Source organism: Pristiophorus japonicus, chromosome 1 (genome assembly GCF_044704955.1).
Source record: "Pristiophorus japonicus isolate sPriJap1 chromosome 1, sPriJap1.hap1, whole genome shotgun sequence".
NCBI classification, from domain to species: Eukaryota; Metazoa; Chordata; class Chondrichthyes; family Pristiophoridae; genus Pristiophorus; species Pristiophorus japonicus.
In genome coordinates this window covers 447,168,987-447,194,436 of record NC_091977.1, presented here as the reverse complement: position 1 = coordinate 447,194,436, position 25,450 = coordinate 447,168,987, and the positions used below count along the sequence as shown (strand labels likewise).

General features: G+C 42.2%; 1 protein-coding gene across 1 annotated transcript; it reads right to left on the bottom strand.

The window, feature by feature from the left end:
- Positions 1 to 1,467: 1,467 nt before the first annotated feature.
- Positions 1,468 to 19,778, bottom strand: LOC139275875 (myosin regulatory light chain 2, smooth muscle minor isoform). Its single transcript, XM_070893091.1, has 4 exons — positions 19,669 to 19,778; positions 7,209 to 7,410; positions 5,570 to 5,731; positions 1,468 to 2,476 (listed from the first exon to the last, which is right to left on the bottom strand). Exons 2-4 carry the CDS (start codon positions 7,390 to 7,392, stop codon positions 2,304 to 2,306), a joined length of 519 nt encoding a protein of 172 aa, XP_070749192.1. The 5' UTR covers positions 7,393 to 7,410; positions 19,669 to 19,778; the 3' UTR covers positions 1,468 to 2,303.
- Between the last annotated feature and the right edge of the window lie 5,672 nt (positions 19,779 to 25,450).

Sequence of the window (25,450 nt, the reverse complement as noted above, 5' to 3'; positions counted from 1 at the left end):
AATATATCCCAGACTAATAATGCAGTCAGAAGTCAGTTATAGGGCAATTATTCCAATTTACCTGTATTGCAGACCTGTTATTTCCCATCATCACCCTCCCCCATTTGTCTCCTGAAGGCACCAATTCAATGCTGGAATATATTTCTACTGGAACTGACTGCTCTCTAGTATTCTTTACACTGCCTTTACTCAACACCCACTCTCCAAACAGAGATGCAAATGTCAAATCATAATCCTACTGTTGCCTGGCTGAGGTCTGCTAATGCAGCACGACTCATATCAAACCATGGACTCTCAGTACCACACTTGGCAGTGTATTTACCCACTATGCCATCAGGTAGTGTATTTACCCACCATGCTATTAGGGAAGCTGTAGTGTAGGTTTGAGAGAAAATATTAGGCAGAATAGGGGAAGTTGGCAGACATCTCAAGTATGACTCAGCCAATGTATTGCTGTACTTCCAGCCATTGACTGAGAAATGTTAATGTACTTGTAGCAGTGGTTCTCTCCCCCAGCCCACACACTTGTGCTGAAACAGGATTGTAAGAGGTGGTGACTGCCTTTAAAATGCATTCAAAAATTAGAATTCCAAGTACAATGCAGACAAGAGTTGTACAGACTTGTTCTTGTTAAAGCTATGCATAGATGACAGGTCTGTCCAAATTCAGGCAGATCTCTAAAAACAGGCTGTGAATATCTAAGCAATGTAAAAAAAAAAAAGACTTGGATCTATATAGCACCTTTCACAACCACCGGACATCTCAAAGCACTTTACGTCTAATTAAGAACTTTTGGAGTGTAGTCACCGTTATAATGTGGCATTACTTGTAGATACAAAAACCTAACTCCTCACATTTTATTCTTCAGCAGGAAAGCACTTGAATGTTGTTACATTTTTAATTAAAAAAAGGACCAGTTAGAGAGAGTATCACTAAACAGATTGTTTGTGAAAGATCTCATTAATTGAACTAAAAGCTCTAACTGTTCCAGAGTCACTGGGCAGCTTTGCAACAAGACACCCAAATGACTCTTCTGCAGACTAACACCAAATAGCAGCAACCTAATCTTTGTGATTCCTTCTCAGCCAAGTTTATGCCTGCCCCCACAGGAATTTTTCCAGCAAAAGTCACTAGATGGCAATCAGAAGCAGGAACTTTAAGTCAGTGCTTTTCCTTTCCTAGTCCTTGGCATTGGAACCAATTGTGGCGCTCGATCACTTCCTGGCTGAGATCAAGCTAACGCCATCTAAAATTAGGAATTAAGCTCGAGACTGTTCTGGTCTGTCGTGCAGTACCACACCATGCAATGCATTTACATAGTCAGTAGAGCCAGACACTAATGCTTGGGGGAAAAAAAGTGATTACATGAAATCATGCTATATCTCAGTTCCACATGGAATCCATTACAATGTCATTTATAAGAATTGACTAAATATCTACTACCAAATGAAACAATTTAAACAAACACAAATTTAGAACTTTTTATTTTAAGTCAGAATATTGATAAGGACACTCAAATCTGAACAGGATGTAAAGTACGATCATGAATAAGGCAGAACAGATCTATACCAATCTGCATAGTCACTTGGGACACTTTGGTGCTACCTTAGACAGAAAAACAGGGAAAACACTAATGCTCAAATTTTAGCCAAATTGAAATCTTGTCTTTTGGATAATTTTTCAATACCTCAATATATAGCTTACTACTCTATATACCTTTACAGTCATCTTCAAGTATTGCCAAATACCAGACTGAGGCGAGTTTCTTGTTTAAGCAAAATATAGCTCCAAGAATGGACAACCAAAAACAAAAACACAGTTCAAACTCAAACTTTCATATTAAGAGTGCCATCACCACCATACCATGATCCCAATGCAAAACCAGCCCTTTTACAGACATATCCTCATTAAGTTAGCCGAAAGAGTATATTTAAAATGTTTTAGATGGACGTAAACCAAGTATATTGATTTGAATATTATAGATGGACAATGTGGATTATTTTCCCTTCCCATCATACTGCAAACCACACTAAGGGTACTGAATTTAAAAAGGGCTTGTTTAAAAACCTGAAATATCAGGAATTCTGACAAGGCATTTTACTTAAGTGATCAGTTTCTAAACTTGTGCCCTGCCACTCATCTTCCACTTATTCCAAACATGTGCAAAGTGTGCCAACATACTGGAAAAAATAATAATGAAAAAAGCAATGTTTATTTTAGAGCCAAGGCATGCAATTTGTTCCAATAGGTATAAATTTTGCAAAGTAAATGAATGAACAGCTTTATTCGCAATTTACATTCCGTTAGTCATCTTTGTCCTTAGCACCATGTTTCAGTATGCGGGTAAACTCAATATAGTTGAAGTTGCTCTTGGTATCAATTGGTGCTTCCCGGAAAAGTTCATCCACCTCCTCATCAGTAAACCGATCCCCCATTGTTGTCAGCAGATCTCTCAGGTAGTCTTCCTGGATATAGCCTGCAAAGAACACAATTACAGCAAAAACTTACATTGAAACAAAATTAGTTATCCTTGTTGGATCAACAAAAAAAAACAGTACAAGAATCACAAATGAATGGTTAGGAATAGAATAATTTCATGCATTGTGTGCCAAAGGTGTATAATAAAGTATAATTAACCTCAGATGCAACATTATAAGGGGGTGCACAAGGGATCAGATGTTTTCCTACAAAAGGAGGGGAAGGGGGATAATCCAAGAAAAGACACTCCAATTGCACCTAGTGGCACATCAAGCAGTATTGCTGGAAGCTTGGGTGCAGGGTATGGCAGGAAGATTAAGTGTCAGCCATGGCTCAGTTGGTTGCAGCTCGCCTCTGAAAGTTGAGAGTTCAAGTTCAACATCCAGAGACTGGAGCACAAAAATCTGTGCAGTACTGAGGGAGTGCTGTACTGTCAGAGATGCCTCTTTCAGATGAGATGTTGTCTGCTTCGGAGAGCCCCATGTGCTCAGGTGGACATAAAAGGTCCATGGCACTATTTTGAAGAGCAGGGGAGTTATCCCTGGTGACTGGCCAATATGTATCTCAATCATCACAAACAGACTATCTGATCATCATTGTGGTTTGTGGGAGCTTGCTGTGTGCAAATTGGCTGCCGTGTTTCCTACATTACAACAGTGACTACACTTCAAAAGAAGTACTTCATTGGCTGTAAAGTTTGTTTCTTTCTCCTCTACTCAGATGTTGGGGTGAACAAAAAAAAGCAAACAAAGAAATGCCCAAACACTTAGTTGGCTGTTACTGAAGATTTAGCATCCTGGGAAAATTGTAGGCACCTAGAATCTGCTTTAACCTGCTCATTCCCCCTAGCTCTTTCCAAATGCTATCTTTCTCTCCCCAACTCCGCTGAAGGCAGATTCCTTATTCTGACAGTTCCATCAGTGGGAGCCGTCTTGTACTTGTTCAACAGATCATTCTGCTGAAGCCCAATGAGAGTCAGCAGGCTATTGTATTAGAATCAAATCAGAAGCATACTCACCCAAGCCTAGGCTTTCTGACTTGGGATCCAGGTTGGGTGTGGGGGGGTGGGAAGAGTGGTCCTGCAGTGGGGCAGGAATTCCATCCACCATGGAGATGCTCCTGACCCCAGCCTCTACATTCTAGAGCCGAGCTCCCCAAGTATCAACCAGGGAGTTGCATTAGGCTGGGGGCAGGTGAAGAGAGTGAAAGGATGAGGCTGCCAGAGCAGGAGGAAGACAGCAACTGCTGAGCTGCTTAAAAAGTCTTCCCACTAATGAGGTCCCATGCAGGCCACTCAGCAGCTGCTGGAATAGATACCCTGCATGCACAACAAATTTAAAAAGAGCATAAGAAACAGGAACAGGCCATTCAAGCCTGCTCTACCATTCAATAAGATCATGGCTGATCTTCTACCTCAACTCCTCTTTCCTACACTATCCCCATAGCCCTGGATTCCCTTAATATCCAAAAATCTATCGATCTCTGCCTTAAATATACTCAACATCTGAGCCTCCACAGCCCTTGGGTAGAGAATTCCAAAAGATTCACCACCCTATGAGTGAACAAGTTCCTCCTCATTTCAGTTCTAAATGGCTGACCCCTTATTCAAAGACTGTGACCCCAGTTCTAGACTCCCCAGCCAGGGGAAACATCCTCTCTGCATCTACCCAGTCAGGCCCTGTTTTGTATGTTTCAATTATATCACATCATTCTTTAAACTCGAGAATATAGGCCTAGTCTACTCAATTTCCTCCTTCCATCCCAGGAATCAGTCTGGTGAACCTTTGCTGCACTCCCTTTATGGCAAGCAAATCCTTCCTTTAGGAAGGAGACCAAAACTGTACATAATACCCCAGGTGTGGTCTCACAAGGGCCCTATATATTTGCAGCAAAACGTCTTTATTCTTGTAATAAAGGCCAATATACCATTTGCTTGCTATACCTACATGTTAATTTTCAGTGATTTGTGTACCAAGGACCTCGGTCCCTCTAAACACCATTTCCCAATATCTCACCATTTAAAAGAGACCCTGCTTTTCTTACCAAAGTGGATAACTTCACATAATATTCCATTTGCCATTTCTTAGCTTGTCTATATCCCCTTGAAGCCTCTTTGCATCCTCCTCACAACTTACTTTCCACCAGCCTTGTATCAGCAAACTTGGATATATTACATTTAGTCCCCTCATCCAAATCATTGATAGATTGTGAATAGCTGAGGCCCAAGCACTGATCCTTGCGGTACCCCACTAGTTAGTCTGCCAACCCGAAAATGACTCATTTATTCCTACTGTTTACTGTCCGTTAATCAATCCATGCTAGCATATTCCCCACAATCCCATGAGCCCTAATTTTGTTCAATAACCTCTTGTATGGCACCTTATCGAATGCCTTCTGAAAATCCAAAAATACACCACATCCACTGGTCCCCCCTTATCTAGTCTGCTAGTTACCACCTCAAAAAATGATGTGTCAAAAACGATTTCCCTTTCATAAATCCAGGTCGACTCTGTCCATTCCTATTATTTTTTAAGTGCCCTGTTACCATTCTTAATAGATTTTCCCAACTACTGATTTCAGCTAACTGGTCTGTAGTTTGCCATTTTCTCTTTCCCACCTTTCTTAAATAGTGGATATAAATTTGCAGGAACCATTCTAGAATCTATGGAATTTTGGAAGATGACAACCAATGCATCCATTATCTTTATAGCCACCTCACCAAGCACCAAAAAGACAGAACATTGCTCAGAAAGCACTTGCAGGCATATCTAAAATTTAGCCCACAAGGTGCCTTATGTCTATCTTTGAACAAAGGGCCCGACAGCCCATGTCCAACACTCGAATAGGCATACGCCAGGAAACAAAGCATGGGGACAGAATGAGGAAGGCAGAGATGCAGAGCACATTCCTAGCCCCGTTTATCCCAGATCTGCTGGAAAACCAGTGGGCTGAGGCCAGAAAGCCTAGCCTCCCCAATGTCTACACATCAGAATGCTTCAGAAGGGAGAGGAGTCTCACTGATGGCAATCTTCTGCTGTCTAGTATGGGGATGAAGTCAACTATAGCAGTCACTGCAGTTTTACCACTTTACCTGTTCCTTCTTCATCAAAGCATGCAAAGGCATTTCTGATTACATCTTCAGGGTCTGTCCCATTCAGCTTTTCACCAAACATGGTCAAGAACATGGTGAAGTTGATGGGTCCTGGGGCTTCATTCATCATTGCCTCTAGATAGTCATCAGTTGGGTTCTTTCCTGCAGGAAATTCAGATATTCAAAATGGTTTGCTACTTTACATCAAACATGAACAGCTCATCTATAATGCATAAATTGGTGCAGGTCACTGCCATCAATTTGTACTGGAGCAAGAGGACAACAATGATCATAGCCTAACCTTATCCTGTTCTCAAGCGATGATGCCAATAACTTACACAGGGATGCACAAACTAATTGGACGACCCCCCCCCCATTAACTCCTCACCTGAAATCAGTTACCACAAATCTTCCTGATCTGCATGGCTCAGTTATTCACTGGATAAACTAAGCTTCTGGAAGAACACAAAGATTTCTACATGGAATGCTTTGCCCACTAGCTGGATGCAAGATTTTCAAGGAAAAGAAAAAAATGCACATTATAAAAAAGCCTGATAAGTGAACTTGGTGACACTTAGTGAAATGAAGCAATCCAGTTGGACAATTGATCAGTTGCAACTTTGCAATATTACGTTGGAGGGAACAGGGAAGCTTGAAAGCATTGCAAAGTATCTTCATTTTTAAGAGTTAGCCACAGCATGGATGTCAAAGATAAAGGTCAAATTTGGCCCCTGCTGATTTTTGGTGCACTCACCCAAGGTGTGCCGACTTCCTAGGATAAACAGCACCAAAAAGTTGGCCCTGCATTCTGGCCTCTCTCATGGCTTGGCAATTCAATTAGGGGGCGGAGCTAGGGCCTTGCACTCAAGAGTGTCAGCAGCTCAACACATGCGCAGTAGCTCCTCTGCAGCGTGGGACCCGATGTCCCGCCCCATCCCAGGCCGAGTGGCGTCACGATGCGCACCTGACTGCTGCACACCAGAGTGTCCCGCACCTATCCCCAGCTGAGTGGCCTCCTGCACCAGCCAGCCCGCTGACTTCCCAGGCCGAGGTAGGACTTGAGTTTTATTTATTGATGGTTGTGCTTTGTTTAGTGAGTTTTGATTTTGGGTGGGGGGGGGGGGGGGCACATGTTTTTATTTGGATATTTTGAAAAAATTATGTAAATATGTTTTGTCTCTACTTTTATTTTTGTAGTTTAAGCTTCCATGAATGCTTCTGTTGTATAGTAAATTAACTTTCCAAAGTTTGTCATATGTACTGTATAGCTGTTTGATCCAATTCAGTCAAGTCATTAAGTACTTACCTGTGCTGATTTCTTAACTCAAGGGTTTTCTGTGCAGCCACAAGTGGCTACATACGCTGGCCGAAGTTAGTTTGGAGCAACTATTAGCTGTGCAAACTGGCTTAAATGGTCAAAACGGGCATAGATGGCTGGCAACACCCCCTTTTGGAATTTTTTTAAAAAAAATCTTAACGAACTCACTTACACTGGCGCAAACTGAATGTGCAGAATGGGGATTTTTAAGATTGAGTGTGCAGAAAAATAAAGTTGCTGCAAAAAAAAAACCCCAGCATCTTCTGGGCAAATTTGGGCCCAATATGAGCACATTTACAAGCAAAAGCAAACTATAATTACCAAGTGAAGCCAACATGTCATGCAAATCCTCCTTATCAATGAAGCCATCACGGTTCTGATCAATCATGTTGAAGGCCTCCTTAAATTCTTGAATCTGTGACTGATCAAACATAGCAAATACATTGGAGGTTGCGCGCTGTGGGCGCTTCTTGGTGGTCTTTCCCTTAGCTCTTTTGCTTGACATGATGGCTAGGTATTGTATCTAGGAGAAAACAAATAGTTGAGATTACACACAGTTCTGATGAAAGGTCATAGACCTGGATTTCTCTACAATTGCTGTCTGACCTGCTGAGTATATCTAAAATACAAACAGAATGCTGGAAACAGACATGAGTTTTCCAAAGCCAAACTGGAACCTGATATTTTCTGCGTTAAAATATGAAGCTTTTCCTTACTTAAAAGTTTAACACTTGATTGAGAATAAAATGGGGATATCCTGGTTTGTGAAAGGAGTGAAAGAAATCCTCTAAATAAAGTTTTAGGTCAGGCCTCTGTTCAGTGCCAAAGACAAGAGAATGTGACAGAAAAGGCACAAAACAGAGGCACTTACACACCCCGTCCCCTAGTTTAGTTTATTACAGAACTGAGTAAATTATCTTTCTTGGCTGGGGGATGGCATGTGACAAGATAAAATTCCTTTGTAGAAAAGTTCAAAACTTCAGATTAAAATTAGGTTTGAAGTGTCACAAATACATAATATTGCCTACCCACAATTTTACTAGCACAGATGGCCTGTGATTATAAACTAGACTGCAAAAAGTACCACAGATCCAAAAACAAGATCCTTGGTTCTGTTTCATAGATTAGGATGTCATTCAGACTTGAAATAATGATTGAGACTTGGTGTTGTGATAATCATTTATATAGCACGGCACAACCAATGAATTGTTTTGATATGCAACTGCTGTTTATCTTGTTCTTCTTGGGCAGTCCCTCAGAGTCGAGGATGACTTACTTCCACACTAATGAGTTCTAAGTGACCGATAAACCCAATGCTGGACCTACAGGCGGGGCAGATGGTGGTTGGAGGGTGCTTGACTTGTCGTACGCTCCTTCCACTGTTTGTATTTGGCTTCCGTGTGCTCCCAGAGAGAAGACTCCAAGTGTTGGCCGCCTTCTCGGATGCTTCTCCATTTTGAGTGGTCTTGGGCCAGGGATTCCCAAGAGTTAGTAGGGATGTTACATTTTTTCCGAGGCTTGGAGGGTGTCCTTGAAGCGTTTTCTCTGCCCTCCTGGGGCTCAGCTGCAGAGCGCTTGTTTTGGGAGCCTAGTATTGAGGCCCGTTCATCGAAGCTGATCGAGGCATTGACCACGCTCAATGCTGGCCAGAGAGAACACAAATGCTGGTGCGCCTATCCTGCCAATGAATTTGCAGGATTTTGTGGAGGCAGAGTTGGTGGTACTTCTCCAGTGCTTTGAGGTGCCTACTGTACATAGTCCATGTCTCTGATGCACATCGGAGGGCAGGCATCACTACTGCTCTGTAGACCATGAGCTTGGTGCCAGGTTTGAGATCCTGGTCTTAGAATACTTTCCCTCAGGCGGCCGAAGGCTGCGGTGGCACACAAAGCAATGTTGGACTTAAGTCATTGATGTCTGTCCTTGCTGATAGTAGGCTCCTGAGGTATGGGAAGTAGTCCACATTGTCCAAGGCCTCATCATGGATCTTGATAATCAGGGAGCAGTACTGTGTAGCAGGGGCAGATTGGTGGAGAACCTTGGTCTTACTGATGTTTAATGTAAGGCCCAGACTCTCTCACGCTTCAGAAAAGGTGCCAACAATGGTTTGGGGTTTGGACTCAGTGTGCACAAATGTAAACATCTGCATATTGTAATTCAATGACAGAGGTTGGAACAAGCTTGGATCTGGACTGGAGGAGTCAGAGGATTAACAATTTCCCCACTTGTCCTGTAGCTTAACTTCACTCGAGTGGGAAGCTTGCTAAAGGAGAGATGAAGCATTGCAGCGAGCAAGATTAAGAGCGTTGTTGCGATGACAGCCTTGCTTGACCCCAGTCTGCACTTTTATTGGGTCTGTGGTGGATCTGCTGGTAAGAATCACAAGCTTGCATGTCGTTGTGGAGCAGGCGGAGGATGATGCCAAAGTTTTTTTTTGAGGACAGTTGAATTTGAGAAGGACTGTCCATAATCCCTCACGGTTGACAGAGTCGAAGGCCTTTGTGACATCAAAGAAAGCCATATACACAGAGGTATACAGACAAACAGCAAATGAGAACAGCTGTCATGTAGTTTGTTTCCTATGCACAGCTGATCTGAAGTTGTTAACTCCACTGCAAGATTGAGAAGGGGAAGGGGGGGGGGCAATCAGAAGCAGCATCCACAAGAGGTTGTTTCTGTACATACATGTAACACAATGTAGGTAGAATTCTGGGAGCATTGTTGACTTTAACCACTAGTTGGCTAACCAACTGCTGCACATCAGCCACACATGCAGCTTTGCAATTACGGTCCTGTACAGACTTAGCAAGTGGGAAAGGTACCAGCCAGTCAGTTTTGAGGCATCTAATAAAAAAAGTGGCTGCAGAAACCATCCAATAGTTGCAAGACCAGGTGTGGCAGCCAGTAATGCAGAACTCCTCCTGCACACCCCACTTGTCACTAGAGGGAAGCCCTACTACCTGGCTAGCTCAGAGAGGGTACCTTTAGTGGCAAGAAAAATTTATTTTAGGCAGATTTCAAACTATCATAGTTTCACAGGACCAGGCTCCTACACCCTTGATTAATAGGTACCTGGAAATGACTGCACAGTTTATTTTCAATACCCAAGCTACGTAAAAGTGACTGCTCTTCTAAAGTAATTCATTGGTTATTTTGTGCCAGACATTCTGCAGACGTGATATGGCACTGTATAAATACAAGTTATTTCCTTGTGTAGACTGCATCTGTAATTATGTTCACAAATCTAATTTGCAGGGGGAGTGGGCAGGCAGGCAGAGGTTCAAGCCTTAAACTATTTTCTACAAGAGATGATTCTTTATTGCTGCAAGCTTTTAGTAAACCTTTGAGAACTAAGTAGAAATGTTAGATTTTACGAGAAGGTGGGGGGGGGGTTCCAGGCAGCAGCCGAGCAGGGCAGAGGTCCCGAGCTCCCGAGCGTCCAGATTTTGGAACATTTCAACAAGACTAAAAATGTATGTTTGCGAAGAGGGCAAGCTTGCATTTATATAGCACCTTTCATGACCATAGAATCTGCCATGGCATTTTGCAGCCAAATACTTTTGAAGCTTAGTAATCACTGTTTCATCAGCATATGCAGCAGCCAATGCGTACAGAGCAAGGTCCCACAAACAGCAATTTAGATAAATGAATAGGTAATGTTTTTTGGTGGGATAAATGTCGAGTCAGAAAACTGGGAAAAACCTCCTGCTCATTTAATGCCAAGAGATCTTTACATCCACCCAAGAGCATAGACAGTGCCTCAGGTTTATTGTCTAGCCAAAAGATAGTACCTGCAATGATGCAGCACTCCCTCAGAACTGCACTGAAGTGTCAACCTAGAGTGTGTGCTCAAGTCCCACACTGGAGCTTGAGCCCACAACCTTCCAGTTAAGAGGCAAGAGCCTAGGCCAACACTGCAGATAGCAGCAAATACAAGGCAAGACAAGTTCAAATTATGCTGGTTTACTTCTTCCAGAAATACCCAAGTCTACTTTAAAATTTTTTTTTTTTCCTCTCCCATAAAACAAGATACAGTTCAATAGGCAACAGCCATTGTACCTTTTTCAAGTAACTGTTCTTTATAAGCTATGACTCAGCAAGTGTTCAGATTTGAATGGGATTTTTGCCAAGTCCAATTCTTTACTTTCCCAACATCTGCAAACTTCCTGAGACAATTGAAGTAATGTGGAAAACCACATTCCTAGCCTGGGGAAGGAAACCAACTGTAGCATGGTCAATGCTGCCTAGTAGAGATTAACAGCATTGATTATGGAATGATATTAACAAAGGAAAGGCAACATGCAAAATCTCAACTTTTTGCAGAGATCCAAATATTAAACTCTACAACAATTTATTGCTTTCCTCAGTAACCAGAAAACAAATTTTGAAATTTGTTGTGTACATTAAATGATAAAGCTGAAAACTTAAGTGTTTGGCAACTAAAAGTTAACTGAAGGCTGCAGTACCTCACCCCCCCAGGCAATGATAAAAATGAACTTGCATTTATAATTGAAACTTTCACACCCCCCAGGATGTTCCCAAGCCTTTGACAGCCAATGAAGTTCTTTTGAAATGTAGTCACTTTCGTACGAGATGCAGCAGCCAATTTGCATGCAAGGTCTCAAAAAGCAATGAAATAAATGAGCAGATAATCTGTTTTAGTGATGTTAGTTAAGGGATAAACATTGGCCAGGACACCAGTGACTCCTTAACTGGACTGAATGATCAGCTTTGAATATGAAATACCTGCATTTATATAGCACCTTTCGCAACCACCGGATGTCTCAAAGCGCTTTACAGCCAATTAAATACTTTTAAAAGTGCAGTCACTTGTAATGTGGGAAACACAGCAATCAACCTATGCACAGCAAGCTCCCTCAAACAGCAATGTGATAATGACCAAATAATCTGTTTTTGTGATGTTGATTGAGGGATAAATATTGCCCAGGACACCATGAATAACTCCCCTGTTCTTCGAAATAGTGCCATGGGATTTTTTACGTCCACTTTAGACGATTTAACGTCTCATCTGAAAGATGGTACATCCAACATACATCAGCCAAGATTTATATAATCAAGTCCCTGGAGTGGAATTTGAACCCACAACCTTTGGACTCAAGTGGCAAGTGTCACAGCTGACACTATGTGCTCAAGTCTGGCGTGAACCCATGACCTTCACAGGCAAGAACCCTACAATTGGGACATGGCTGACACCCAAAGTTTTACCTGGAAAAATAATAAGGGAGTTACCTAAACCTATCAAAGTAACATTAACAACTCTGCTTGCTTACTATAACATTTTACTGATACTAAAAATGAGTAAAATTAACAAAACCAGTCAAGTTGCAAACTATGATGTCTATATCTTGTTTATATTGCATTGCACAGATCTAATGGTTACGTTCATTTTGACATTTAAAAATGACTTACAGCAGGAACTGTTTCACAATATTTCAGGCAAGAAACATGGAATGACTAAGGATTAAAAACTGCAAGGAAATTAGGAGCATAGTGCATCTTTCAAATTTCGACTGATAATTTCTTCTGCTGGATTCCAGACATGGCACAAGTCAAAGGACAAAAAAAAACAAATGAAGCAGCCAGAAGCTTCTGTTTTATTAAAGACAAAGAAAGGGCTGGAAATTCCTTTGAGCCATAGCGGCTTTTTGCCACCAAAAAACCCATTATGCCCGAGGTGAAAAATTCGGGGAAAAACTTGCCTGACAGGAAAAATCGGCGTTGCACAAAGATTCGCGGCGTAAACTGCGAATTTTCTGCAACTTTTCTCGAGGCCGATACCGCTGCGAGTTGGGCCGAGGGAGGGGGAAAAACAGCATTTTTCCAAAAAAAAAAATCACTAAACAAGACCCATTTCTAAAATCGCTGCAGAATAATTTTAAAATAAACCAACTTACCTTTTTTTGCAGGTTTTCCTACCTACTGCCATTCCAAGGGCTGCAGAGACAGGTTTCATCGGCTTAAAAAACCCTATTGGTCACTGCTATAGCCAAAATCGGGCGAAAGTGCTTTTCCAGTTTTGCACGCTGGTGGTCCGCTCCCCAGCAGTATTTTAAAACCGCCGGTGGAGGACTTCAGGGAATTTCCCGCAGCCCCATTTTCCACTCAAAAATGCAGCGGAAGGTTGAGGAATTTCCAGCCTAAAGGATGAATTTTTTCTTCAGAACTCCAAACTGATAGTTAACTTCATCTTCTGCTTAGTTTGAGGAAAAGGTGATAAGTGTTGCCAAAGGAGGCATCGGTTTTCTAAAAAGAACTAGAAGGTTGACTAATAAGTTAGAAATAATGCAAGAGTGCAACATGTCACTGCATGCTAGGTTCATCAGTGAAGGTATGTTAAAGGCTCCGACTATAGAAAAATCAAGATTGATCTCTGGGACAAGCATTTACAAGTAAACCCATTTCCCATGTCCGAAAGGCATAGAAGAGTCAGCACGTGCAGCTAAATTACCATTCATTTCTTGATCCTTCCTCCTAACCTAGACTGACACTTTAGTGCCATACTGAGGGAGTGCTGCATTGCAGTTGCATATTTGGATGAAAGATTAAACCAATGCCATATCTGCCCTTTCAAGTGGATGAAAAGATTCCATGGCAACAGAGTTAAGATCAGGGAAGTTCTCCTGGTATCTCCAACCAACATCAGATTAGCTGATCATTTCTCAATTCCTATGTCTGCTATTTTGCTGTGCAGAAATCAGCTGCTGTGCTTGCCTACAAGACCATCACTACACTTCAAAAAGATAGTTTATTGGTACTCGAGGTTGATTCCCAAGATGAAGGGGGGTTGTCATAAGGTTGAGCCTATGCTCATTCGAGATTAGATGAATGAGAGATGATCTTATTGAAACGTATAAGATTCGGAGGGGGCTTGACAGGGTAGATGCAAAGAGGATGTTTCCCCTCGTGAGGGAAGAGTTTCAGAATAAGGGGTCGTCCATTTAAAAATGGAAATGAGGAGGAATTTCTTCTCGGTCGTGAATCTTTGAAATTCTCTACCTCAGAGCAGTGGAGGCTGAGTCATTGAATAGATTTAAGGTGGAGAGAAAGATTTTTGAATGATAAATGAGTCAAGGTTATGGGGAGCAGGCAGGGAAGTGGAGTTGAGGCCAGGATCAGATCAGCCATGATCGTATTGAATGGTGGAACAGGCTCAAGGGGCCAAATGGCCTGCTCCTATTATGTTCTTGTATGAAAGCAAACTTGCTCTTTCACCTTCCCCCTTCAACACCAATGAAAAGCTTGCTAGTCAGTTTGCTACAATTGGGTCACTCGTTGGTAAATTTTCAAATTGTTTTTCCTCATTAAAACAGCAATTTTCACTGGAGTTACAATATTTCCATTCAAAGGCCAATCACAATTTACTTCCAGGGCTCCGTCAATACCAGATGTGGTCAGACTAGGAAGTGTGGCCCAGGTCAATTTGCCTTCTAATTTCTTTCATCTAGGAGAAAAGACAAGCCATCCTCCAACTGTGATCAGACTGTAGTTGCAACTCTTGGGTGTGCATTGAAGATTTTAAACAGCCCACTTCCTAATTTTCTAACTTTCTCAGTAGTGTTGGAAGAAAAAAGTGAATCTTGGCAGCAGAAACTGAAATTGGCAGCCCATGGAGCTGGGCAATGGAGCAGACATGCAAAACCCAAGCTATATGGAGAATGAAGCAAACAAAGATTCTGAGAGATTGTAGTATGGATGGAGATAATGCAGTTTGCTATACATGTTCTCATTCAAATGACCAATCTGTACATACAAGCCTGGCAAATGTTAGAGCTATTCAACCGTGAGACCACCACAGCCAAGCTCAAAGCTGCCTTCATTCACTGCTCATCACATTTTCAAGAGAGTTCACTCGATAGTAACATGGAGCAGTAACCTTGGCTATTCTCCTTCCCTAATTGAAGGGCAGTGATCGGGCATAGTACCCTGCTTCGGTGACCTTCGCTTTCATATTAGGCTTTTCACTGATGTTACAGTTTTCAGCTCCATTCACAACTCATCCGATAATGAAGTAGCATATGCCAACCTACATTATTGAGGTTTGGGCTGACAAGTAGCAGGTAACAGTCGCACCACACAAGTGCTAAACAATGATCAACAAGAGAAGGCCTAACCACCTTGCCTTTAACAGCAGGACCATTGCTAAACTCCCCACCATCATCCTGATGGGTCACCAGTGACCAGAAACTTAACTGGACCAGCCACATCAATACCATGGTAACAAAGCAGAGCAGGGGCTGGTTATGTGTGATGAGTATCTCACCTCCGGACCCATCGTGCCTCTGCACAATCTAACTTGAACATTGTAGAAGTGTGTTGGAATGATTACCACTTGCCTGAATATGTTCAGCTGCAACAACGCTCAAGAAGCTGACCAACATCCAAGACAAAGTTGTCTGCTTGTTCAGTATTTACCATCACTGCAATTTGGCTGCTGAATTTTCTATCTACAGGACACAGCACAAGCTTACTATGACAGAACCTCTTGGTTATACAACCTCCACCGCTGAAGAGTAAAAGCAGGGGACGAGAGTTCGGATTCAGGAACATTTCCCGGATTCCGGACGACCCCACCACAGGTCAGCCTGATGTCCTGATTCCAGAACATTCTGAATTTTGGACGTTCAGCCTGTATTTGATGAAGGGAAACTAGTTTTAAATACGTTTCAGTTCAACTTTAAAGTATGGCTATTTTGTAAAGTACTACATTCTCCAAGGGGAGATTCATAAAAAGAAAAAACTTTTTAATATAGCACTTTTCACAGCTTCAGGACATCCCCAAGTGCTGCACAGCTAATAAAAACCCCAGCACACCACAGCTGTTGGTTTTGCTTTCCTGCTTCGCTCATGTGTTCAAAGAGTGAAAATATGAACTGGCTTAACCGAGGACAACTGTGCATTTCTCCAATATTACTTCATTACAACTCAAGTAATTTAATTCACCATAAAAGGTCAACTGGAGTAATGGCTTCCCTTCCACTCCCCCCACAGCTGTTTTGACTTCGTTTTATAATTGTTGTGGACTTCCAGCACACAAGAATCTTTTGCCACTCAAACAGGCCAAGTGTGTTAAGAAACTAAAAGTTCTTGGTTGTATCATACTATTTTACATAAAGTCCCTGTACATACAAGCCAACAAAATACTGAATGAAGGATTTATAACTTGTTTCAAGCAAGCAAAACTGTTCCAACATGAAGCAGCAAACTTTTAATTTAATATGGTATCTGGTACTGTAAGGATTCTGTAGTTAGTTTTTTTTGGGGGGGGGCAGGGAAGAAATTAAAGCAACATTTTCTGATGTATTTTATGCTTATTCTGCCACACTTTTAAAAACTTAGAAGGACTTAAACAAGGATCATTTGTTGGTTGTAACTTACACAGCATGTCACTTCATAGGAGCTAACCAATCTCACAAACCACTCAGACATGCAAGTATTAAGCAAGTCAAGCTAGTGACCTGAATTTTTACCAGACCCACAAATGGCTGAAAAACAGCACATGGGCAGATTAAAAAAAACAGTACAATTCTCACTCCTACCATTACTTCAAATGCAGATTTTAAATCCCATATAAAGCATGTCTGTTTTAAAACACCAGTCAGCAGAGACAGGTATGTAAAATAGTTAGTATCATAGAAATTGTACATATTTTTTGTACACTAAGTGCTTGTATGCCCACAAGTTCATATCAAGTAAAAACTCACTTCCCTCCTACTTTCAATGCTGTAGACATTTGCTTCTCTCCCCTTTGCCAAATCACTGCCTCCGCTGTTCATGTCACTTCTGCTGCTTTCTTCCCCTTCCCCTAATGTAGAGCCACCATGAGTCATGAAACTACTTATTGGATTCAAATATATGACTAAAGTTTGGTTTTAGTCAGGAACCAAAGGTTATAAAATAAAACCCACTAAACGATGTTAAGAATGTTGATTATTCTTAAATACCAATACATTTTCACTGAGTCAGAGAAATGGGATGTGGCTTCAACGTCAAATATGAACAAGTTGAACAATCCCAGTCATCATAGAATGATACAGCACAGAAGGAGGCCATTTGACCCATCATGTCTGCGCTGGCTCTTTGAAAGAACTATCCAATTTGTCTCACTTCTCTCTTCAATTTCCTGTCAAAAGTTACTATTGAATCTGCATCTATTGCCCTTTCAGGCAGAGCCTTCACTGCCAAATGCATTCTGTTAAAGCTGCCATCCTAATTATTACAGGCGGTCACAAAAGAAACATTACAGAACGCCAAAAAAGGCAGCTGCACATTCACAAGTAGTATCCATTAGGTGTCTGATGGCCATCATCCTACGGACACATTCTGGAAGCATCACCATGTATCCTTAGGACTGAGTAATGCCAAAGGTTTTCCAGTAGCTTACATGTAACTGGCTGAATTAACTCAGTTTCTATTTTTTCTGGTCTTGTGTAATGACAAATTTTTTTTTACTAAAATCAGTTGAGGGCAAGTTTTAACAAGTCTATTTGGGATCACTTGCAAATACTGCCCAAAACAATTTTCATTTTATATATTACATTTATATGTATCTGTTAATTGGGTTTAATTAGTTCATAAATTAGCTTCAAAAAGTACAAGGGAATCAAGCAGGAAAATGCAATTTTTGTGTCTAGCCTCAATAAAAATGGCACTCATTAGCCATGAAACTTAAGGCCAAGTTATCTTTTTTTCTCCTCCCCAACAAATTGACTTTTTGATGGCCTATTGCTCCACAGGTTCAGGGGAGGGGTCATGGTTAAAGTTTGTATCCCATACACCTACTTACCCATCTCACCTGATTCAGCACAGAACAAATGTGGGACTTTATCTGCCAGCTCAGATACTTACTACTTTAGCTAGCTAATCCAGAAAGGCAGTTATTGCAAGTTTAAATATAAATACAAGATCAGCATGTCACTTATGTATCCTGTATCACATGTTCACACACAAATTAGAATAGATAAAAGCCCCAGGTATTCCTATAACCACGCACACAAAGACAGCAACTACAATCTAAAACAGCTGAAATTAGAAAGGGAAAATGCTCTGTTGCAGCTCAGAACATCACCCAATCCTTAAAGGCAGATTTTCAGCAGGGCATCCATGGATCCTCTGCCTCAATAAGTGGCCATTTTTCCCCAAACAAGACTGGAAAGCAAATGCTAGTAAACACAAGGAGTGACTAAAAACACCAATGCAGCTTGTCAAAGCTTCCTCTATGTTAGTCAATGGCTACTACATACATAAAGCACTAGCAGCATAGCAGAGTGCAATAAACTCTACCAAACCTCACACTTTTTTTTTTTAAACAGCCTTTTACCATTGAGGCGACCAACGTTCCCTTGCCCCTTACAATAGAAACTCAGACAAATTGCACATTCTAAGATAGCTAGAATTCAAGAAATGTCAGACAAAAACTTGCATAGCAACTCATCATTTCTGTACCACAGCACTTCACAATGAATTGAGAGACAAACAGCTATGATCATAGCAAGACCCCACAAACAGCAAATGAGATGAGTGGCCAGTTGCTGTTTCTGGTGTTGCTGAATGTATCCTAAGCTCTGGTATCCTAAACTCTACAAGGAGTGTCCTGGAATATGACTATCCACCTAAAATCATAATAGGTAGACAGAGCCTGGACTTGAAAGCATAATTCAAAAGACAGGAACAACTTACAATTATATAGCAGATTTAATGTTTTAAAAAAAAGCACCCTAAGGCACAGCATAGAAGGATAATCAGACAAAAATCAATACTGAGCCAAAGCAAGAGCTGAGATTTAAGGAGTGAGGGGGAGGGGGGGGGTGGGGATGAGACACTTAGGCCAAAATTCAACAGCTTCAGACCTAGACAGCCAAAGACATTTGCCAATGGTGGGGTGAAGTGAATGGAGGATGCACAAGGGACCAGATAGACAGGAAGAGTTCAGAGGTTTGTAGGGCTTTCAGAAGGTTACTGATTATAGTGAGGGAAGTGGGCAAGAAATTTGAGGCATTGGGGGACCAAGAGCTAATGTAGTACTATATCTCCAACAATGCAGTACTCTACTTGTCAACCAGGATGATAACAGTACATACTACTGTAGTCCAAAGCCACATTAATTCTATGTGCAGTTACTGCTTTAAAAAAAACATTAGTGTTTACCCTTCATATATAGCCTACAATGTAAAATTGGCAGTATTCCAGACAAGATAGCGGCATTTGGCCGTTTAGGCAATTTGGTAACAGTTGCACACAATGATTATACACCAAATTTCAAGCACGATAAAATTTAATATTCGAATCAAGTTTTCAAACATTTATCATCCCAATGTTTGAGTTTTTTTTAAACGTCAAAATTTGAGGCTATCACAATTTTATTTACTAAAATCAATTATTGCTTTACAAGGACCCCTCCCACAATACTCGGCAATGACGTCTTTACAACAGGAAATGGCAATTTTCAGAATAATTTAAATTACTACTCGCCCCGCAACACTACAACCGTTAAAATATAGCAAACACTTTCAGATTACAAATACAATCTGGTCAGGGCCTACAGTGCGGCTGCAGGATTGCCTTTTTGCTGGGCCGGCGGGCCTGGTGCTGCCCACTCCCAGGTTCTGTAGCCGGGCTTGCAGCGCGTTCGGCCCGAGCTTCCCCTCCCCGCGGCCTCCCTTCCCGCACTCCCACCAGTCACAGTCACACCGGAGCGAGGGTGCCGCCGAGCTTTCACTGCTCAACATGCCACTGGGGCAAAGGGCTAAAGTCGAGCCCTTACCTTCCGACTACACGGCGCTTGAAATCCCTGTACTTCTCCAAACCGATCAACGCCACCGCCCCACTTCCCTGATAACCATCAAGGCCGGCCAACCGCCGGAACTAACCTCGACCGCCTACATCACAAACCCCGCCCTACAGGAGGGGAGATAGTTCTCACAAACACGATTCAAACACAATGAAACCAAATCGGAGGTCGAGTCCTACAATAAAGGATAAAACACAATTTCACATAATTAGTCCCTTTCACTCTGTTTTAAAATGTTCTGATTAATGTTTGTTCGTTGAGAAATATTGTAAACTACCCCCCCCCCTATTCCGCATCTGTTGAAAGTGGTACAGGCGACGGCCGAACGGTTGATAGTCCTAGGCATCACGTGCACGCGGAGGAGCGCGAGACATGCCCTTATTCGGCGATGGAGCGCAGGGTTTCCTGTGCGTCACCAGCGCGAGGCTGTGACATGCCGGCGCAGTTGAGTGTTTGTTCGCAAATAATGCGCAGGGTCAGGCTGCTTGCTAGGCAGCAAGCAACACAACGGGGATAAATGGTGTAGTCATTTCATCATATGGCAACAAGGAGCTACAGTGCCCAGTATAGTATCAATCCATGCAAACCAAGAGAGGACACGTCAATTTTGATCAAGATTCCATAACCTATCTGCCTTTCCTTTTAGAATCATAGAATAGTTATGTTGGCATATGGAACTTGGTTAATTCAACTTCTGTAACGTGTGCACAAGAACACACGAAATAGGAACAGGAATCGGCTAATTGTCCCCTTGAGCCTACTCTGCCATTTAATAAGACCCACCCTCCTGTAGGCCGCAGAGACGTGGACCACATACAGTGGACCTCAAGTCGCTGGAGAAATGCCAACAATGTCTCCGCAAAATCCTGAAAATCCCCTGGGAGAACAGACACACAAATGTTAGCGTCCTCAACCAGGCCAACATCTCCAGCATTGAAGCACTGACCCACTTGATCAGCTCCGCTGTGCGGGCCACATTGTCCACATGCCAGACACGAGACTCCCAAAGCAAGCGCTCTACTCTGAACTCCTTCACGGCAAACGAGCCGAAGGTGGGCAGAGGAAACGTTACGAGGACATCCTCAAAGCCTCCCTGATAAAGTGCAACATCCCCAATAACACCTGGGAGACCCTGGCCAAAGACCACCCTAAGTGGAGGAGCTGCATCCGGGAGGGAGCTGAGCACCTCGAGTCTCATCGCTGAGAGCATGCAGAAATCAAGCGCAGGCAATGGAAAGAGCGTACGGCAAACAAGTCCCACCCACCCTTACCCTCAACAACTATCTGTCCCACCTGTGACCGGGACTGGCTCTCGTATTGAACTGTTCAGCCACCTAAGGACTCATTTTTAGAGTGGAAGCAAGTCTTCCTCAATTCTGAGGGACTGCCTTTGATGATGATGATGGTGATGGTGGCTGATCTGATCATGGACTCAGCTCCAATTCCCTGCCTGCTCCCCATAACTCTTTATTCCCTTATCACTCAAAAATCTGTTGATCTCTGCCTTAAATATATTCAATGAACCAGCCTCCACAACTCTCTAGAGCAGAGAATTCCACAGAATTACAACCCTCTGGGAGAAGAAATTCCTCATCTCAGTTTTAAATGGGCAGCCCCTTATTCTGAGACTATGTCCCCTAGTTTTAGTTTCCCCTATGGAGGGGAAATATCCTCTCTGCATCCATTTTGTCCAGCCCTCTCATTATCTTATATGTTTCCAATGAATATAGACCCAACTTACTCAACCTATCTTCATTAATGAACCCCCTCATCTCCAGAATCAACCTAGTGAACCTTCTTTGAACAGCCTCCAATGCAAGTATATCCTTTTTTAAATCATCATCATCATAGGCAGTCCCTTGAAACAAGGATGACTTGCTTCCACACCAAAAAAGGATGAGTTCACAGGTGTTTCAAGGAAGGACCTAATATTCCAGGTCCTGAACTACATCCTGAAGGATGGAAGATGCCTGTGCGTGCATGTTTTTAATACGTGGTGGCCGTTGCACACCAGCCACCACACGGGCTTGACAGAGCTAGGTCTTGGTCCAGTGGCAAGGGTTATCCAAGACGACTGGAGACCTGCTCTGCTGCATGGACCTAGTGCGCACACATATCGCAGTGTGGGCTGGCCTGTGCTGCCCCTCGGCCCTCTCCTCTTCTGGGCCCCGAACTCCTGCCTCTCCTGGGCCCTGATCACATCGCTCCACAGTCTCTCGCCGCTCCTGCTGCATCTGCCAACGCTCCAATCACCGACCTTGACCTTGATGATGTCACTTCACTGCCGTCACCCTCCTGCACCAGCTCGCGCTTCTCCCTGTAGTGGCACGCCTCCATGCTGCTCCCGGGCCGCCGCACCTCCGCTCCTTTTGTGACCCCGACCTGCTGCTGGTGTTCTCACGCAGGTCGGGGCCTCCACGCTGCAAATATGGAGACCAAAACTTCACGCAGTACTCCAGGTGTACTCACCAATACCCTGTACAGTTGTAGCAGGACTTCTCTGCTTTTATACTCTATCCCACTTACAATAAAGGCCAATATTCCGTTTGTCTTTCTGATTACTTGCTGTACCTGCATGCTAACTTTTTATGTTTCATGCACAAGGAACCCCAGGTACCTCTCTACTGAAGCACTTGGAAATTTTTCTCCATTTAAATTATAATCTACTTTTCTATTTTTTCTGCCAAAATGGATAACCTCACATTTTCCTACATTATACTCCATCTGCCAAATTTTTGCCCACTCACTGAGCCTGTCTATATCTCTTTGCAGATGTTTTGTGTCCTCACAATTTGCTTTCCAACCCACCTTTGTATAATCAGCAAACTTGGTTACATTACACTCGGTCCCTTCATTCAAGTCATTAATATAGATTGTAAATAGTTGAGGCCCCAGCACCGATCCCTGTGGTACCCCACTAGTTACTGTTTGCCAACCGGAAAATGACCCATTTATCCCGACTCTCTCTTTTTGATTAGTTAGCCAATCCTCTATCCATGCTAATATATTACCCCCAATCCCGTGAACTTTTATCTTGTGCAGTAACCTTTTATGTGGCACCTTATCAACTGCCTTCTGTAAATCCAATACACCACAGCCACTGGTTCCTCCTTAACCACCCTGCTCATTACATCCTCAAAGAACTCCAGCAAATTTGTTAAACATGATTTCCTTTTCGTAAAACCATCCTGACTCTGCTTGATTGAATTATGGTTTTCTAAATGTCTTGCTACTGCTTTCTTAATAATGGACTCCAGCATTTTCCCAATGACAGATGTTAGGCTAACCATTCTATAGTTTCCTGCTTTCTGTCTGCCTCCTTTTTTAAATAAGGGCTTTACATTTGAGGTTTTCCAATCTGCTGGGACTTTGCCAGAATCCAGGGAATTGCGGTAGATTACAACCAATGCATCCACCATCTCTGCAGCTATTTCTTTAAGGACCCTAGGATGCAAGCCATCAGGACCAGGGAACTTGTCCACTTTTAGTCCCATTATTTTACCGAGTACTACTTCGTTATTGATAGTGATTGTATTTTAAGTCCCTCCCTCCCTATAGCCCCTTGATTATCCCCGAGTGGGATGTTTTTGGTGTCTTCTACTGTGAAGACCGAAACAAAATATTTGTTCAAAGTCTGCCATTTTCCTGTTCCCCATTATTAATTCCCCAGTCTCAACCTCTAGGGGACCAACATTTACTTCAGCCACTCTTACCCTTTTTTTGTATTTGTAGAAACTATTACGATCTGTTTTTATATTTCGTGCTAGTTTACTTTCATAATCTATCTTCTCTCTCTTTATCATTTTTTTTAATTGTTCTTTGCTGGCTTTTAAAAGTTTCTCAATCCTCTGGCCTCCCACTAATCTTGGCCACATTGTATACCCTTGTGTTCAATTTGATACCATCCCTTATTTCCTCAGTTAGCCACTGATGGTTAGCCCTTCTCTTATAGCCTTTCCTTCTCATTGGAATATATCTTTGTTGATAGTTATGAAATATCTCCTTCAATGTTTGCCACTGCTCATCAACCATCCCACTCTGTAATCTATTTTCCCAGTCCACTTTAGCCAACTCTGCCTTCATACCTTTGTAGTCTCCTTTATTTAAGCTTAGGACACTGGTGAGAGATCCAACTTTCTCACCCTCTGTGATATATTCACAGACCACAAGCACAAACAGCTTCCTAAAATGGATGCAGCTTCAGAAGTCTCCGGAATTTCCTGGTTCTTGTAAACTGACTGTTTATTCACTTTAGTTTCAGTAACACAATACGTCCACATCCACAGTGTGGAGCTACAGACATTACACTTCTCCCTCCTTAATGAAGAAGTTATTACAAAAAACATTATACATAACTTGCATGTTTATACATAACAAAGGATATGGACTTATTTTGCCATATTTACAAATTAAGCTTAACCACTTGTTTTCTGTTTTGAAGAGGACACCTTCACTCTCAAACACAACCTTCCAAACACGGTGTTGAATCTAAACTCATTCAAGGCTTATCCTGAGGAAAGTTTTCCTCCAAGGGTTTTCCTTGATTTACATTTGAACTCACTCTAACTTCAGACTCGTTGTTTTCCTGACTCGGACTCAGACTTAAATTCTGATTTTCTCTTGGATTTGTTTCAGTACATTGGATGTAGGATATGCTACTGGTGTATCAAAACTATCTGATGAGTCAGAAATAATTGAATCATTTCCACCTTCAACTCCTTCCATGTCTGTAGGTAAAATATATATATATATATTTTTTTAAATTCGTAGCCAATCGTTCCAATTCTTTGTCAAATCACAAACGCCAGAGGTCACCTTGCACACGCCAAGGATCACTCTGCGCCAATGCTCTTAGCCAAAAGGCCTAGAGCCACTGCACCGTTCCTGGAAGTACTGCAATACCAGGTTCGTGCCATGGAGGTGGATGGGTCAGGTCCCCCACACACCTCCGTGGAGGTGGATGGGTCAAGCCACCCCACCCACCTCCTGTTTCCAAAAAAGCAAGCATATACCTTCCTGATCCAGGGAGAACCACCCGGAGGTCATGGTGGCTACTCCCCTGTCAGGTCAGTTACGCATGATCTTAGCCGCGCTGTAGGTAAAATATGATCAATGTGAACAAACCTAACCTGTCCATTATCAAACATCTTGACCAAATATGTGCGAGGACCACATATCTTCACCACTCTTCCTGGTAACCACTTTAACCATTTATGGTGATGATTCTTCACTCTCACCTTCTGATTTAATTTCACACTTCTCTCTTTTACTCTACCTCTATCATGATTCTCTTTCTGTCTTAATTGTGTCTCTTCAATGGACTGTGCCAAATTTGGTTTTAATAATGAGAATCTGGTTCATGGCTGTCGTTTGAGAAACAACTCTGCTGGTGTTCTACCAGTAGTTGTATGAGGAGTATTACAATACGTAATTAGAAAATTAGCCAATTTGTGATCCAATGACAACTGTAATTTCTTTGGATTTGGATCTAATATTTGTTTTATGAGGGCACATTTTACAATTTGTACAGTGCACTCTGCTGCACCATTCGAAGCAGGGTGGTATGGTGGAACCTTGGTATGTTACACCCCATTTTTGCTCGTAAACCGTGCAAATTCTTCTGAACAAAATTGTGGTCCATTATCAGAAACAATTTCTTCTGGGAGGCCAAATGAAGAAAATAAACTCTGCAAAATGTCTAATGTTTTACTTGTTGTTATTTTCCACATTGGAAACACCTCGACCCACTTCGAAT

What these genes read in the sequence shown, in the direction of transcription:
- LOC139275875 (XM_070893091.1), bottom strand. Translation starts at nt 7,392, where the DNA reads ATGTCAAGCAAAAGAGCTAAGGGAAAGACCACCAAGAAGCGCCCACAG. An exon ending in TGACATGTTGGCTTCACTTG is followed by an intron (nt 5,732 to 7,208) that starts GTAATTATAGTT and finishes AATTTCCTGCAG; the next exon opens with GAAAGAACCCAACTGATGAC. An exon ending in CTTTGATGAAGAAGGAACAG is followed by an intron (nt 2,477 to 5,569) that starts GTAAAGTGGTAA and finishes TGTTCTTTGCAG; the next exon opens with GCTATATCCAGGAAGACTAC.